The sequence below is a fragment of the Pristis pectinata genome, chromosome 4 (assembly GCF_009764475.1).
Source record: "Pristis pectinata isolate sPriPec2 chromosome 4, sPriPec2.1.pri, whole genome shotgun sequence".
Taxonomy (NCBI): domain Eukaryota; kingdom Metazoa; phylum Chordata; class Chondrichthyes; order Rhinopristiformes; family Pristidae; genus Pristis; species Pristis pectinata.
Window position 1 is genome coordinate 75878912 of NC_067408.1, and position 14929 is coordinate 75893840.

Consider the following 14929-nt stretch of genomic DNA (forward strand, 5'->3'; position numbering starts at 1 on the left):
ATATGGAGAAGGAAGCTCTAGAGTGAGAGAATAATTGAATATAAAAATGTATCTCCCATGACTTCTGCAACCTACCTGAACAACAGTAGCAGGCACATGGGAGTATCACCACGTTCAACTTCCCCTTCAAGTCAGACATACCCTGACTTGTAAATGTATTTCAATTTGTGCATTGTCATTGGGCCTAAATATTGGAAATCCTAAGTCTCCACCACCATGTGACTTGGAAGGGAACTTAGATGTGGTAAATGCTGCCACGTGCCTACTGCCTTTGTCCACCTTAAGTGGTAGAAGAAGTGAGTCTGGGAGGTGTTTTGTTACATCCAATTACACTCTCATTCTGGTGACACCTTCTTTATATGCTCTTAAATGTACTTTTTTAAAAAGAAAATTAAACATTTTCAATTATCTCTTTTGTAATGATGTAATTATAATGATTACTGTTCCTAACGACTCATTTATTCAATTTCACCTTTCATTATCTTAATGGCTTAGTTCCTTTATCATTATCCCTCATCTTCTGACCCTCCATAATTATCTTAAATGTCAGATTTTAAGTAACTTTCAGAACCTATTATCTCGTTTGTTTAAATCCATTTCCAACAATGCATAATCTGACATATTATTTTTCCTTTGTTTTCAGCCATTGAATTCAGTGATGTGAATTGCATCAGGTACATAAGTGTGGCACTTGTGCCTGATGTAACTATAATTGATGGAGTGACACCTTTGTGCTCCAACCAAAATATAAGTATGGCAAGCTTAATCATGGTGACAATACAAAATAATGAATGCTTGAGTTCTGAGACCAGTCATATCTGCATGAAACAGGCACCTTCTGCTCTGCTACACATTAGTCTCCTTCCATCCACCATCTAATCCCATGAACGCCTCCTCCATTCTTTCCTCCCTCATGCTTTTCTAATATAATTGCATTCACGCTGTTCATGAGGACACAAGATTAAGAGAAGAAACAGGCCACAAGGCCCCTCGATTCTCTCCCATTTAACGATCTTTGCTCATCTTCTACTTCAAGCTAACTTCCAACTATGAATACTCCCAATCACTTAGCTTTTGTTGATCCCCATAGGGTGCAAAGAATTAATAGTCTTCCGAGTCAGGAAATTCTCCGGCCAGGAATCTCATTGTTCTCAATGAGATCTCTATCTTGTCTGCTTTTGTGGTAGTAAGTAAAGCAGTGGGTCCTGAATTCCCCACTGGTATTGTTGGTATTTATTTACTACTTACAACCACTGGCTTCAGTCTTTCCTGCAAACGGTAGCATATTGTAACTTAATAAACTTTTCAAGAATCTTAAAGACTTTTAATCAGCCCTCTATCACCTTCTGTTCTGGAGAAAATATAATCAATTTGTTCAGCCTTTTCTGATAAGTGTAACCTGTCTGCTCTGGTACCCAACTTTTAGTATCTTCTACAGTACCTTTTATATAATGAGACCAAAACTGTCCAACTATGGCCTTACCAAGCTTCTATACGAGTTATTAATAACTTCTCTGCTTTTCAATTCTTTCTGTCTAGAAATGAAATTTAGTGTTATTTTGGAGCAAAACCCAGAGACACTAGAAATCCAAAACAAAAAGCAGAGAACGCTGGAAGTCCTCGGCAGGTCAGGCAGTATCAGTGGAGAGAGAGGACCCATCAGTACAACTGGTAAAGTGAGAAGATAAGTGTATCTTAAGTTGCAAGGAGGAAAAGGTGGGGAGAACAGAGGAAATAACGATGATATACAGTGCAGGCCAACGTTGCCAAGATGTCAAATACTTTTAAAGCAGGCAATTGGAGCAAAATGATACAAAAGCAATTTGAAAGAGAAAAAATTGAAACGGAACGGTACAGGAAAATCTGTGAAGAACAAAAAGGGATCTACCTGAAATGTTGTTCCAGCTCATCAGAATGGAGTTTAATGCATTTAAATTGTTTATGATTCCATTCCATTCCCCTAGTTTCTTTATCTCCATTGTATCTGCTCTGATGACAAGATTTTCAACATCAGTTCCTTGAAGATTTCTTGCCTTGTCCCACCATAGGTGACAGATCTCTCAGCTGTGCCTCCTCTGTTTCCTGCACATCTTTTCTCACCCCATCTCCAAGGATTGGGTTCCTCTTGTCCTCACCTTCCATCCCACCAGCCAACACCCCTCCTCTTCCCCTTCCAGAGGTACCATTCATGGTGTGACTCTCTAGTCTGCTCTTCCATCTCCACTAACCACTCTCCTTCTCGTGACACTTTCCCATGCTGCTGCAGGATTGCAATATCTGCCCTTTTACTTTCTTCCTTTCCAATTATCCAGGAATCATACAGCCTTCCTAAGTAAAGCAGCAAAATAAAAGGTGACGCAGGAGAGAAGCAACACTTCGCTGGCAGCTAACAGCAACAGTTTCATACTCGAGAACTGATCCTTTAAACCTAAATAACGTGCTTTTAAAATATTTAAATGAATTAGCAATACTATGAACGTTAGACAGAATGGGCAAACTTAGAACAGACCACCCAGAAGATAAGCACAGCACCTGGAAACACCGGGTCTCCACTGTTTCAGAAAACGTGGTTGCCAGGGAGGGCTCCAGGTCAGACTGAAGGTCAGCCTGAAGCTCAGGGTCCTGAGCACACCCCTTCCTGGCATCCTCCCGGCTAATGTGCAGTCATGAGAAAACAAGATTGAGGACCTCAGAGCAAGATTGCTTTATCAGAGGGACGTGAGGTTCTGCTGTGCACTCTGTATCACAGAGATATGAAAGCTCACCAGTGCCTCTACTTCCTCAGGAGGCTAAAGAAATTTGGCACGTCCCCTTTGACACTCACCAACTTTTATCGATGCACCAGAGAAAGCATTCTATCTGGATGCATCACAGCTTGATATGGCAACTGCTCTGGCCAGGACCACAAGAAACTGCAGAGGGTTGTGGACGCAGCCCAGTGCATCACGGAAACCAGCCTCCCCTCCAGGAACTCTGTCTTTACCTCTCGCTGCCTTGATGAAGCAGCCAGCATAATCAAGGACCACACCCACCCAGGTCATTCTCTCTCCTCTCCCATCAGGCAGAAGATAAAGGAGCCTGAGGGCACATGCCACCAGGCTCAAGGACAGCTTCTATCCCACTGTGATAAGACAATTATATGGTTCCCTTATATGATGAGATGGACTCTGACCTCATAATCTACCTTGTTGTGACCTTGCCCCTTCTTGTCTACCTGCACTGCACTTCCTCTGTAGCTGTGACACTTTACTCTGTACTGTTATTGTTTTTACCTGTACTACCTCAATGCACTCTGTACTAACTCAATGTAACTGCACTGTGTAATGAATTGACCTGTACAATCGGTATGCAAGACAAGTTTTTCACTGTACCTTGGTACAAGTGACAATAATAAACCAATACCGATACCAATACATGGCTCTCCTGACTCAGCGCTCCAGCCTGTGGGTTTCTTGATCCATCGCATGAACTGGACGGCAGGGTCGGGTAAGGGGAAAGGCGGCAGCGTCTGCTTTATGATAAACTTGTCCTGGTCCACAGACACGGCGGCCTTGTCCCATTCCTGCTCCGCCGACCTGGAACATCCGGCAGTGAAGTCCTGTCTGTTCTACCTACGGCGGGAGTACACCGCCGCCATCCTGATTGGAGTCTACATCTCATCTCAGGCAGAAATTAAGCTCGCACTTGAGGAAGTAAGTGCTGCAATCAACAAGAATGAAGCAGCATATCCCGACGCCTGTCACATCGTGGCAGGAGACTTTACCTGGGGACAACCTGTAAACCTTTTATTACTTCACAGACCTGGTTCTACCATTCTGTTTTAATTATGTTTCTAATTGTTTCACTGTCGCTTTGTTCCAGTTGTTTGTTAATCAGTATCTTTGGCCTGCACCCTATCACAGACATTCCCTCCATCCCAATCCCTCTCTGCAACTGAGGACACACTCGTCTACTTCCTTTTCCAGTTCTGATGAAATGGCTTGACCCAAACCATTGACTCTGATTCTCTCCTCACTGATGCTGCCTGCCCAGCTGAGCAATTCTAGCATTCTCTGTTTTTGTGTTAGTTTTATAAGTGGTCTTATTGACCAGTGTTGCTAATGAATTCTACAGCTACAGATCTCTTAGCCTCTCTGTCCTGTTTAGACATCTTTCCTCCCTCAAAAATTAATACCTGATTTTGCCTAGACTGGTTAATTTGTCAATTTAACATCCATTTTTCAAGTTGGCAGCACAGTGGTGCAGCTGGTAGAGATGCTGTCTCACAGCTTCAATAATCCAGGTTCAATCCTGACCTCTGCTGCTGTATGTGTGGAGTTTGCATTTTTTCCCGTGACCATGTGGGTTTCCTCCGGATGCTCCAGTTTCCTCCCATGTCCCAAAGACTTGTGGGTTGGTAGGTTAGTTGCCCTGAGTGTGTAGGTGAGTGGTAGAATCTGGAGGATGTGAGAGTTGGAAATATGTGAAGAATGAAGTGGGTTAGAGCAGGATTAGTGTAAAAATAGCTGGTGGATTGTCAGCGTGGACCAATGGGCCAAAGGTTCTGTTTCCCTGCTGTATCTCTCTATGACTATTATTAATGTAGTTTGTCATAATTCCCTTCTGTATTAACTCTACCCTGCAATTTCATGCTGTCTCCAAATTTTGAAATTATAACTTTTAAACCCATCCAATGCAAGTGATAAACACTAATTTATAAAAAGTGGCATGTGTTTAATTGTAAGAGGGAAAATTCATTAATGACCTCAAGAGCAATTAATTGACCTTCTGTGAAATAGCTAATATCCACAGCAATGATTTTAAAAAGAATCACAACATGTAACTTGATGAAATTGTCGGTAATCAGGTTATGGTATAACAATGGAAGTCACCTGAACCCAGAAACTGGTATTCACTACAGAAACCAGTTGTAAAGCTTCCGATACTTCTGCAGCATTGACCAATCATTCCACCTTTCAGTTACAGAGCTTTCTGCTCAGCAGTGACAATACATCGAAACTGGCAAACCAAAGCAAATATTTGCTCTACTTGCATCAGTGACCCACAGCAGATTATCAAATGTGCAGACATTGCTTACCTGTCAAGAAGAATTAATGAATCTTTAGATTTTGTGATTGTTGCCAGTAATCTATTTTGGCATTTATTATACATAATACTAAAAGAATAAAGTTAAAGTGTGCAGTCATGGAGAGTTTTTAACAACCTCAGGGTTTCCCAAAGCAGCTTTAAGCTAACAACATATTTTTGACGTACTATTATACTTTTAATGTGAAAATGTACTTTAGGTGCTGGTTGAGGATTAAATATTGGCTTGTGCCAAGCTTCATATTCTTAATACCATGATGTCTTATATGTCTATCTGTGAAGGTCTTTATTTAAAGTCCCATCCCTTAAAAGTCCAACATTCTCACAGGACTGCATTGGATATTCAGCCTAGACATTTGCACTCAAGCCCCTCAAGTGAGAATACTACATCTGAGCTGATGGTGCTACCACTGAGTTAATGCTGACATGTGTAATTCACTGTTTATATAAGTGCACAAAGTTTGGATCTTCCTTTTGTCTTGCTTTTATTAGATAGTTCACCTGATCCATCCTCTGGTTAATTTCATTTCTTCTGCTGCTCAAACTACTACATACACGAACCAAAACACACCATGGTACCTTCCTCCAATGTCACTCTAGTACTATGGAGAATATTAAATCTGAGTAGAATACTTAACTCTGGCATTATTGTCGACAGAGCATCTCAAACAAGCACACCTACTCCCACTCTCATACTGTTACCAGCTTCTTTCCCCACAATATTCCTCTTGAATGAGCTCCCTTTTAACAACACCAACCAAAAACATGTATTCAACTTCCACTTCCTGATGGCTCTGATGTCACATTTCTCCTTCCATATCTTGGTTTGGAGGAGGTGCAACTTTCGTCAGTTGAAAACCATTGAGAAAACTAAGCCCACTTTCAGCCCTAACCACAAGCTTTATACCATCACTCGTGGTTCTATCTTCCAAGGCTGGTCATAGTCTCAGGTTAAATTTTACCATTTCCAATCTCAGGATTCTGTTTGATCTGGCCCCGAGCTCCTGACCATACATGTTACACTGCAAAGACTATTGATTCCACTTCATTAACGTTCCATTTCTTTGCTATACCTCAGCTTTCATCTCCCGCTGAATCCTTATTCACGCTTTTGTCATCTCCAAACTAGAGTATTTCAATTCTTGCCTGGCTTGCTTTCTACCCTAAACAAATTTCAGAAGATAAATGCATTCCTGTAGCATCGCAAATGAGCTCAGGTTGCCCCAGAATGCCAGTCAAGTACCTTAGTGTATATTCACTGTTTCAATTTAACATAGTAACCAATTTCCACACATTATGGTCCAACAAACAGCTTTATGTTCTGTTCTCTGTTAATTGCAAAATGTTAATTAAATATTATTTAGGAATATAACTCATCTCAAAATGTTTGGCTTCAGTCTAAAATCTTGCCAACTTTCTAAACAATGGGAATCTTGCTACGGTGACTTGAATTTATGTGATGGAATTTAAAAGGTGCATTGACCGACCGCAATACTGCAAGCCTGAGCTAGCTGTTGGAAAAACTCCAAGTATTATGTAGACGTGGCTTTAGAGGTAAAAACTACTTCCTCATCTGTATCAACCTTTATTATCTTGTACCATCATTATGCTTTTTGACAATTATGACTGTTTAAGTGATCACTAAGTTTATGTTAATGAAAGAAGCAGCAAAGATAACTTTGAATGCATCTAAAAACTAATTTGAAAGTCATGAGACCCTGGGAAACAATGCTACTCAAAAGACTGCTATGCAACATATTGTGAAAATTGGCATTCTTTTAAAACCTGAAGTAATTTTTAGTCTGAATGACTTTTTATGGGTGTTTAAGGACCATTTAGGTATACTGGTTGGTTCACTCACCCTCATTCCTTTCCAAGTACTTTAAACAAAATGTATTTTGTCTAGATGTTTCTTCTTTGATTGCCAAACTTCCAAAGTTGTCCCAGTGTCTTGTTGAAGAATTATCTCCCAAATACTACTTTGTATAATCCATAAGAGAGAGAAGTGAGAGAAGTTAGGAATCCAGGAAACTGATGAAAATTCTTCGACCTAAAATATTAACCCTATTTTTCTCTCCACGGATCCTGGCTGACTTGATGAGTGTTTTCAGCATTTTCTGTTTTCATTTCAAATTTCCAGCTTCAGCAATCTTTTTTGACTTTCACTTAAAATTGAACAACTTAATGATAAACAATTAATCTGTATGTGTGTCTAAGCAGCTCAAATTTGCTGATGACACCACTGTTGTTGGTAGGATCTCAAATGGCGATGAGGAGGCTTACAGGAGGGAGGTCGATCAGCTGGTCGAGTGGTGTCCCAACAACAACCTCGCACACCACCAAGACAAAGGAACTGATTGTGAACTTCAGGAAGGGGAAGTAGGGAGAACACACACCAGTCCTCATCGGGCGTCAACATCTCAGAGGATCTATCCTGGGCCCAACACATTGATGCAATCACAAAAGAAGGCACGGCAGCAGTTCTAGTTCGTTAGTAGTTTGAGGAGATTTGGTAGGTCACCACTCTTTGAAATTTCTATAGATGTACAGTGGAGAGCATTCTGACTGGTTGCATCACTGCCTGGAATGGAGCCTCCAATGCACAGGTTTGCAAGAGACTGCAGAGGGTTGTAGGCTCAGCCAGCTCCATCGCAGGCACAACCCTCCCCACTTTCAAGGGCATCTTCAAGAGGCGGTGCCTCAAGAAGGTGGTATCCATCATTAAGGACCCTCACCACCTGGGACATGCCCTTTTCTCGTTACTGCCAGCAGGGAGGAGGTACAGGAGCCTGAAGACCCACACTCAATAATTCAGAAACAGCTCCTTCCCCTCCACCATCAGTTTTCTGAATGATCCATGAACTCATGAACACTACCTCGTTATTCCTTTTTTTTTGCACAATTTCTTTATTTTTGTAATCTATAGATTTTTGTCTTTTCATTGTACTGCTGCTGCAGAACAACAAATTTCATGTCATATGTCAGTGATAATAAACCTGATGCTGATTCTGACAACATAAAACATAACCCCTATGAAATTCAGTCAGAGCTTCTCTTTATTTCTTTATTCATTTCATTCCTTATTATACGTTTTTCCTTGCCATGCTTTAGTAGGGAGAGCAGCAACATTTAGGCAGTTTTATGAACCTTTGAAGTGCCTCAAGGCAGCAATAAGAGAAAAGGCCCTTATTTCTTTTCACTGGCCTGGGTCCAGACCAAGGGGCAGGGCATGATTGCCATTTACTATGCCTTAGCCAAAACACATTTTCAGTATCCAGGTAACCTTAAAGCCATAGTAAAGGTCATTCAGATGTTAAGAACATGAAGTACAGGCTGTCCCCAGGTAACAAACGGGTTCCGCTCTTACGATTGTCCATGAGTTGACTTTGTCCATAAGTTGGAAAATACACAATAATCACTCAATATGGTAACCATACCTCCACAGAATTGTAATGAATGGTATCAAAGGCACATAAGACTGAAAAGAAAGAACAATTAGTAAAAGTGGAGAGAGAGAGAGGAAACTAGTTCTACCACACAGGAACAAATATATGTACTTTGAATTGAATTTAACAATATTATGTTAGCTTTTTGAAAGGTAAGGATGCCCATAAGTCGGGCATTAGTAACCTGGGGATGGCCTACAATATTTGCAAAGCAGCACAGTATTACATGGTTAGTTTATTATTTCATTATAGTTTAGACGTAGGTGCAGGTTCAATAGGACAAACCAGCATTGCAAAAAGGAAAGCAGAACAAGGGAATAGTGCAGCTAAAATGCATGCACATTTTGAATTGCTACAAGTTAGCATATACATTTTGGTAAAGTCCTGTGTGCAGTCTTTTATCTCACATCATCAATTTTGCTATAATTTATCTAATCCCATTGATTTTGCCATAATTTCTGGGCTTTCCCCATCTCCTGTCAAAAACAAATTCCATTTCTTCTTGAACAAGAGATAATTTAATTCTAGAAGTAGTTGCAGACACCAGCCAGCAAATATTGTTTAAATATTTCCTTATAAAATTCATTTGTTGCAGTTCCACTGCAATTGCCAGATGTGTAAAGTATGTGGGTGTGGAAAGTATTCTTATCTCACATGCAAAGGAACCAGTGATGGTAGAGTCATAGAACCAGAGTTGTACAGCACAGAAACAGGCCCTTTGATCCACCATGCCTATGCCAACCTATTTGCCCATCTATATTTCCATTTTCCTGCATTAGGTCCATATCCATGTCCTTCTATGCATTGCCTATTTAAGTGCCTGTCTAAATGTCTCAAAGTGATTGTATCTGATTCCACCAGTGATATTGAGATTGTGGTGACAATACACTTGATTAACCTCAGTTTAATAACCCACACATCAAAAATATTTTATTTGCTCTCTGTCCTAAATCTAACAACATCTCCTTATTCTAGACATCTGAATCACTAGAAAATGTGTCATAATTCTCTATAATAACCTCTATCAAATTACCATTTAATCCTAACTCTTCCAATGAAAATAGTCCCAATTTTCCATCTTGCAGGTCTCTGCTTATTACCTGAACATTCTCCTTGTAGTGTGGGGCAGAAATGACCAAACTCAGCTCTGGTAGTGAATTCACCATTCCCATGAAGTTTAATGAGCCATTTGCTAAAAAAGCTCTAATGCTTATTGACTTTGCTTTATAGCATTATAAACTCAAGGTGCTGCTTTTATCATGTGAACCTGAATCTACAAATTCACCTCTGCTACCATGTCCATTTTAGCTCACGTTGGTACCAGCCGCCTTGTTTGGCTGTTGTCATATCAGTTTTCCTCTGCAGCTTCCTTTAATCCTCGGAATTATTTAGAAGTTCTCACGTTACTGCAACATTGCTCTAGGCCTGCATTCAAATCACTGGTCTACACTGAGCAGGTACATCCAGAACAGAATCTCAGAGGACATTGATGCTCCTTCCAGTCATTCCAAGAAACTGCCAAGGAGACTGTTTCCTCCCTTATAACTACCTTATAATCCATTTTTTCTTCTCTTAACCTTTACCAAACATCTCCTGTCAGTAGTTCCAATCTGAGATGCATGACTCTCTTGGGGGTGGACAAAATTAACAGGGGATTCAAGAGGTATTGCTAATATTGAGGAAATTTAGTTTGAAGGTTCACAAAAAGTAAAAAATAGCTCAGCATGCTAACTGCCCCAGTCACAGAGCTCCTTGCAGTTCCAGGGAAGTCCCACAACAGCACATCTCCCAAAAGGAATGGCCTGTGATATCGTCAGGCATTTAAGTTGGGCAGCAGTGGGTGGTGCACATTTCACACTGTGAACAAGTGGGCCTTTCATTCAAGAAGATTAAACACTACTGTCCGAGGTGGAACCAAGTCATAGGTTTTTATGAATGTCTGTGCAGACTTAACTCATATACATCTGATACACATTGCAGCTGCAGATTAATACATTTTTGACAGGTGGTGCACCATCAGAATTTCAAACCACAATGCCTAGCATTTCCTACAATTGTTTTTGCTTTACAAACCATGTTTACTGATGGGATAATCTCCAAACAACCTGCTGTGCTAGTTGATAGCAACTGATTTTCCAGGAAAGCAAACAGACAGTATTTAAATGCCTCTAAGCGACAGGTGGAAAACACTGAACTAGAAAGGGGCAGTTAACTAGAATCACTCCCTTTCAAGCATAGTTTTTCATCTTACTCTTTACTCTGAATCCTACGCAAGCTCATCAGTGTCATAAACAGAGAATAGATTAAACTTGCAATGTGATAATCACGAGTGAATTTATAACCACAGGTTTAGTTTTCAGTTATTATTCAATCTTCTTACTAACCATTCATGTGAGGTTCTCTTAGCTTTTGCCCTTATGTTGCTCCATAACAATGGCATGAAATATGCACTAGAAAACATAGAAGCCATGTCTTCTTCTCCACCCCACCACCACACATACCCCACCACCAACAATGTCACGTTCATCTATGACCAGGGTAATAAATTACCATTTTAAAAAAAATGACAAAGTCAAACACATGTTCCATGTGCAACCCATCCTATGACTTTTGGATAGTGCATGTTTTCAAGACATTTTGAAACACTTTATTACTGAGTGATTTAATAAACTGTCAGTATATTCAGCCAATTTAGTTCATATTAAGAACCCCAAAAACAGCAAATCAGTTGATTTGGATTTGCTTTCTTGTTGTTGATTGAAGGAGGGAGGAAACCAATACTCATGGAAAACCCTCTGCTTTAAATAACACCACTGGACCTTTTATTTCTGTATGAAGGAGCAAATGAGACTTCAGTTTAGAATCATTTCTTGAAACAAGGTACCTCTGAAAAAGTAACATTGCTTTCGGAGAGCAATGATGCATCAGCCTGTACTTCATCTCATCTGAGAAAGAGCCTTGGATCCAGACTTAGCACTCTGCTACACACTTGACTACTCAAATATCTTCCATATGTTTATCTGATTCCGTGGTAAATTTAACACTCTTAAGATTCAAAATTCACAGCACTCACTAAGCTGAAGGTTCAATTGTGCTTTGTTTCTAATGCTGCATTTTTTTACTCTCCCCCCTCCATTCTTCTTGATTAGGTAAGTGAAGTTGTTCAATCCATGCACACTGTACAGCTTCTTCCATTAATTACGTTGGGAACACTGCAACAGAAAACAAATTAACTCTACCCTGAAAACTTTAAACTTTCCTTAAGATATAGAACAGAAAATAAAATGAGAATGTGAATGTTTATTTTGCAACTAGAATTCTTTTACCATTTAAGCAGCTATCATTATCGTAAAATGTCTATGTTGCCCCACAGAAATTGATAAGATCTACTGTTAAAACAAGGCAATTTACCATGTTGTAAGTATTAATGCAACAGAGCTAAAGTGGAAGTAAAAGTATTAGTCGAATGAGATTGCAACAAAGGCTAAATTGACATTCAAATGTATATTTTCTTCAGTATAACTTACATGTAATGAGCACTTTAAAATTCACCATAAGCATTTGTTGCACAAAGTTTGGTCAGTTCTCATTCCTTCAAATATATTTTGTTAATGTGAGAAACAGGAATTTCTGAAACAAGTGTTTAGTTGGATAGTCTCTGCTCCCTCTGCATTAGCTTGGATTTCTGCAGACAGGAAAACTGAAGTACAATTTATGTATTGGAAAGAAAACAGTACATTACGATTTACTAATCCCACACCAGGTGTTACAAGGTGGAGGCGAAAGGATGTAAAAAGCCAATGCCATTCAATATTTGAGTGCCCTGTCCCAGTGTGAACAAGCAGCTTGTGACTGGATTTGCTTGACTCCAAGATAAACACTGCAATGAAGACAATCTCAGATGTGCTTAAATCAGCACCTCACCTTGGCTACCTATTTTTGTAAACATCACTCCATCATGTTTTATGTGAAGCTGCAACTCCTAATGAATAAACTCATTTCAAACCTGTCCCCACCCTTCCGTACTGAAATAACACAACCTCAAGTTTCAGCAGTGCTAAATGTGAATGTGGGTAAAATGTTCAGGGAATCCACAACACTGTGGACAATCACTCAAACCACTCCTATACACAGGCTGTTTCAGGAGTCCACAAAGTATCACTAGTGGTTGTCAAATGCCTCTCAGAATCCATATGAAACTAATGTATTTAAATGAGCACTGTAAATTGAATCAAACAATGAAACATACAAGCAATGCTCACTGGATTATATATGTTATTGAATCCTAAAACTAAGCAGTAGTAATTTTGGAGACACAAGAGACTGTAGATGCCGGAATTAGTTATCTTGTGGGACAATGCACGTGTCTGCTGAGTCCAAAGGATAAGCCAGTGTAGTTGTAGATAGCAGCTTTTTGTTGTTAGGTTTCACAAGCATGGTTGCTGGTTTTGGTGCAGGAAATCTGAGTGGCAGCCAAATACTTCCCCATATGAAAGAAACAATATTAGACTTTTAGGAAAGAAGGTGAGCTGCCTCAGCTGCTCCTGTGCTACTACTGCCAATTATTTTCCAAAGGTCATGAAAAGGAAATCTGAGAAGAAATCACCCATTAACCTCACTGACCATAAACTCAAGGCAAAGGGAAACCTGCAGCTCAGGAAGAACGTCAACACCTGAAAATGAGACTGCGATCCTCAAAACTTTTGTTTTAAATAATGTACAAATGTTGCATTCAAAAAATATCATGGTACCCAATCCAACAATTGATAAACTAACTTACTTTTCAGATAATAAAACTATTTAATTATTTATGACCTGATTCCACGGTAGCTCAACACTAGCATATGATTCATAGAAAATATAAGTACAGATGATTTTTCTTTGAACAATGTTCAAATGTAAGAAAGCATTAAAGAGTAATGTCCCACAGAACTTTTGTCCCACAGAATGTCCCAACTTTTTTCAAAATTGCCCTTTTTAAAAAAAGCTCTCATAGATATTGTAAAAATTATTACAAGTTATCACAATCATTTCAAATATTTAAATAGTTGATTATTAAATATATGTTGCAATTTAAAAAATAAAAGTTGCCTTCTTAGATCTTTTTTATAGAGCTGCTTTACAAAGATTATAAAATACAGATATCTGATCAGAACAATTTCCATACGTGCCCATTTTCTCCTTGCAAATCCTGAAAGGTTTCGGCAATGTAATTTTAACCCTCCCAGGTTCTGTTCTTTGGACTGGCAGGTCTCTAAATCTCTGCAGATCGCAGTGACCTACACAAATTCACTTTTGGAATACATGCTTGGGATTTTCCGCGTCGGCTGGTGCTGGTTGTACTTTCCACAGCGTGCAGGGGCATAACTGTAACTTTTCCCGTCTTCGGGTGGACAGGAGCAGCAGAGGATGGCACCCGCCGCTATCAGGGAGCCGGCGGTCGCCCAGCCGATGAAGAGCGCCTCTCCAATTTCATGTTTCTGCGCGTTGGGAACCAGTGGGTTGTAGAAATTCCTGATGATGGCGTTTGCAACCCAGGAAACGGGGATCAGGACGAGAATCCCGCCGAATATAAACATAACGCCGGCTGCGATCAGGATGCGACTTTTCGCCCGCTCGCTTCCAAACTGGCTGCGGGTGCATTTCATGCCCGCGGCGGCCAGGAAGATGGTCAGGAACTGCAGAGCCACCGCAACGCACATCAGGGCACGGCTGGCTTGCAGCTCGGGCGGAAGGGCCAGCAGGGAGTCGTATATCTTGCACTGCATTCGGATGTTGACCTGCCGAACGCAGTTCATCCACAAACCTTCCCACCTGTTCTCAAACACCACCAGGTTGTCCCCGATGAAGGCGGTCACCCTCCACTGGGGCAGTCCGGTTACCGCGCACGTCCCCACCAAGCCGATGACCCCCAGCACCAGGCCGACAATTTGCAGGGCAGAGCTCACCATTGCTGTCGGGGCGCGCACACACGCTCGCTGGAGCACAGCCACCCGTGAGGCAGAGCAAAGCCTCCGCTAGCTTCCCCTCAAACCCGCTGCTCCGCGGGAGACTGGGGCGGCAGAGCCGTTCTGCCCTCCCCCCTTCGAGATTAAGGGAACCCAGTCCCAACAACCTGACCCATCCTCCTCCCTGCCTGCGCTGTTGCATCTTAAAGAAAAAGAGATCAGAGGGAAAAGGTAGGCTCACCTCGGCAGCCAATGAGGCGATGGCCTGGGATGATTTAGAGGATTATCCAAAAAAAAATCACACACACACACACCTAATAAGACACTTTGCCAACCTGATTTAGAGTTAAGGCGGTTTTGTGTTTTTTTTTAAAAACTCTTTATTCTGTTCTTCATGGGGGGGGGGCGAGCTGTGGGTTGGGAGGGGTGGTGAAGCCGGGAGGGATCATC

General features: G+C 40.8%; 1 protein-coding gene across 1 annotated transcript; it reads right to left on the minus strand.

Moving 5' to 3' along the window:
* Window positions 1–12020: 12020 nt before the first annotated feature.
* Window positions 12021–14678, minus strand: LOC127569707 (claudin-8-like). Its single transcript, XM_052014508.1, has one exon. It carries the CDS (start codon window positions 14480–14482, stop codon window positions 13811–13813), a length of 672 nt encoding a protein of 223 aa, XP_051870468.1. The 5' UTR covers window positions 14483–14678; the 3' UTR covers window positions 12021–13810.
* Between the last annotated feature and the right edge of the window lie 251 nt (window positions 14679–14929).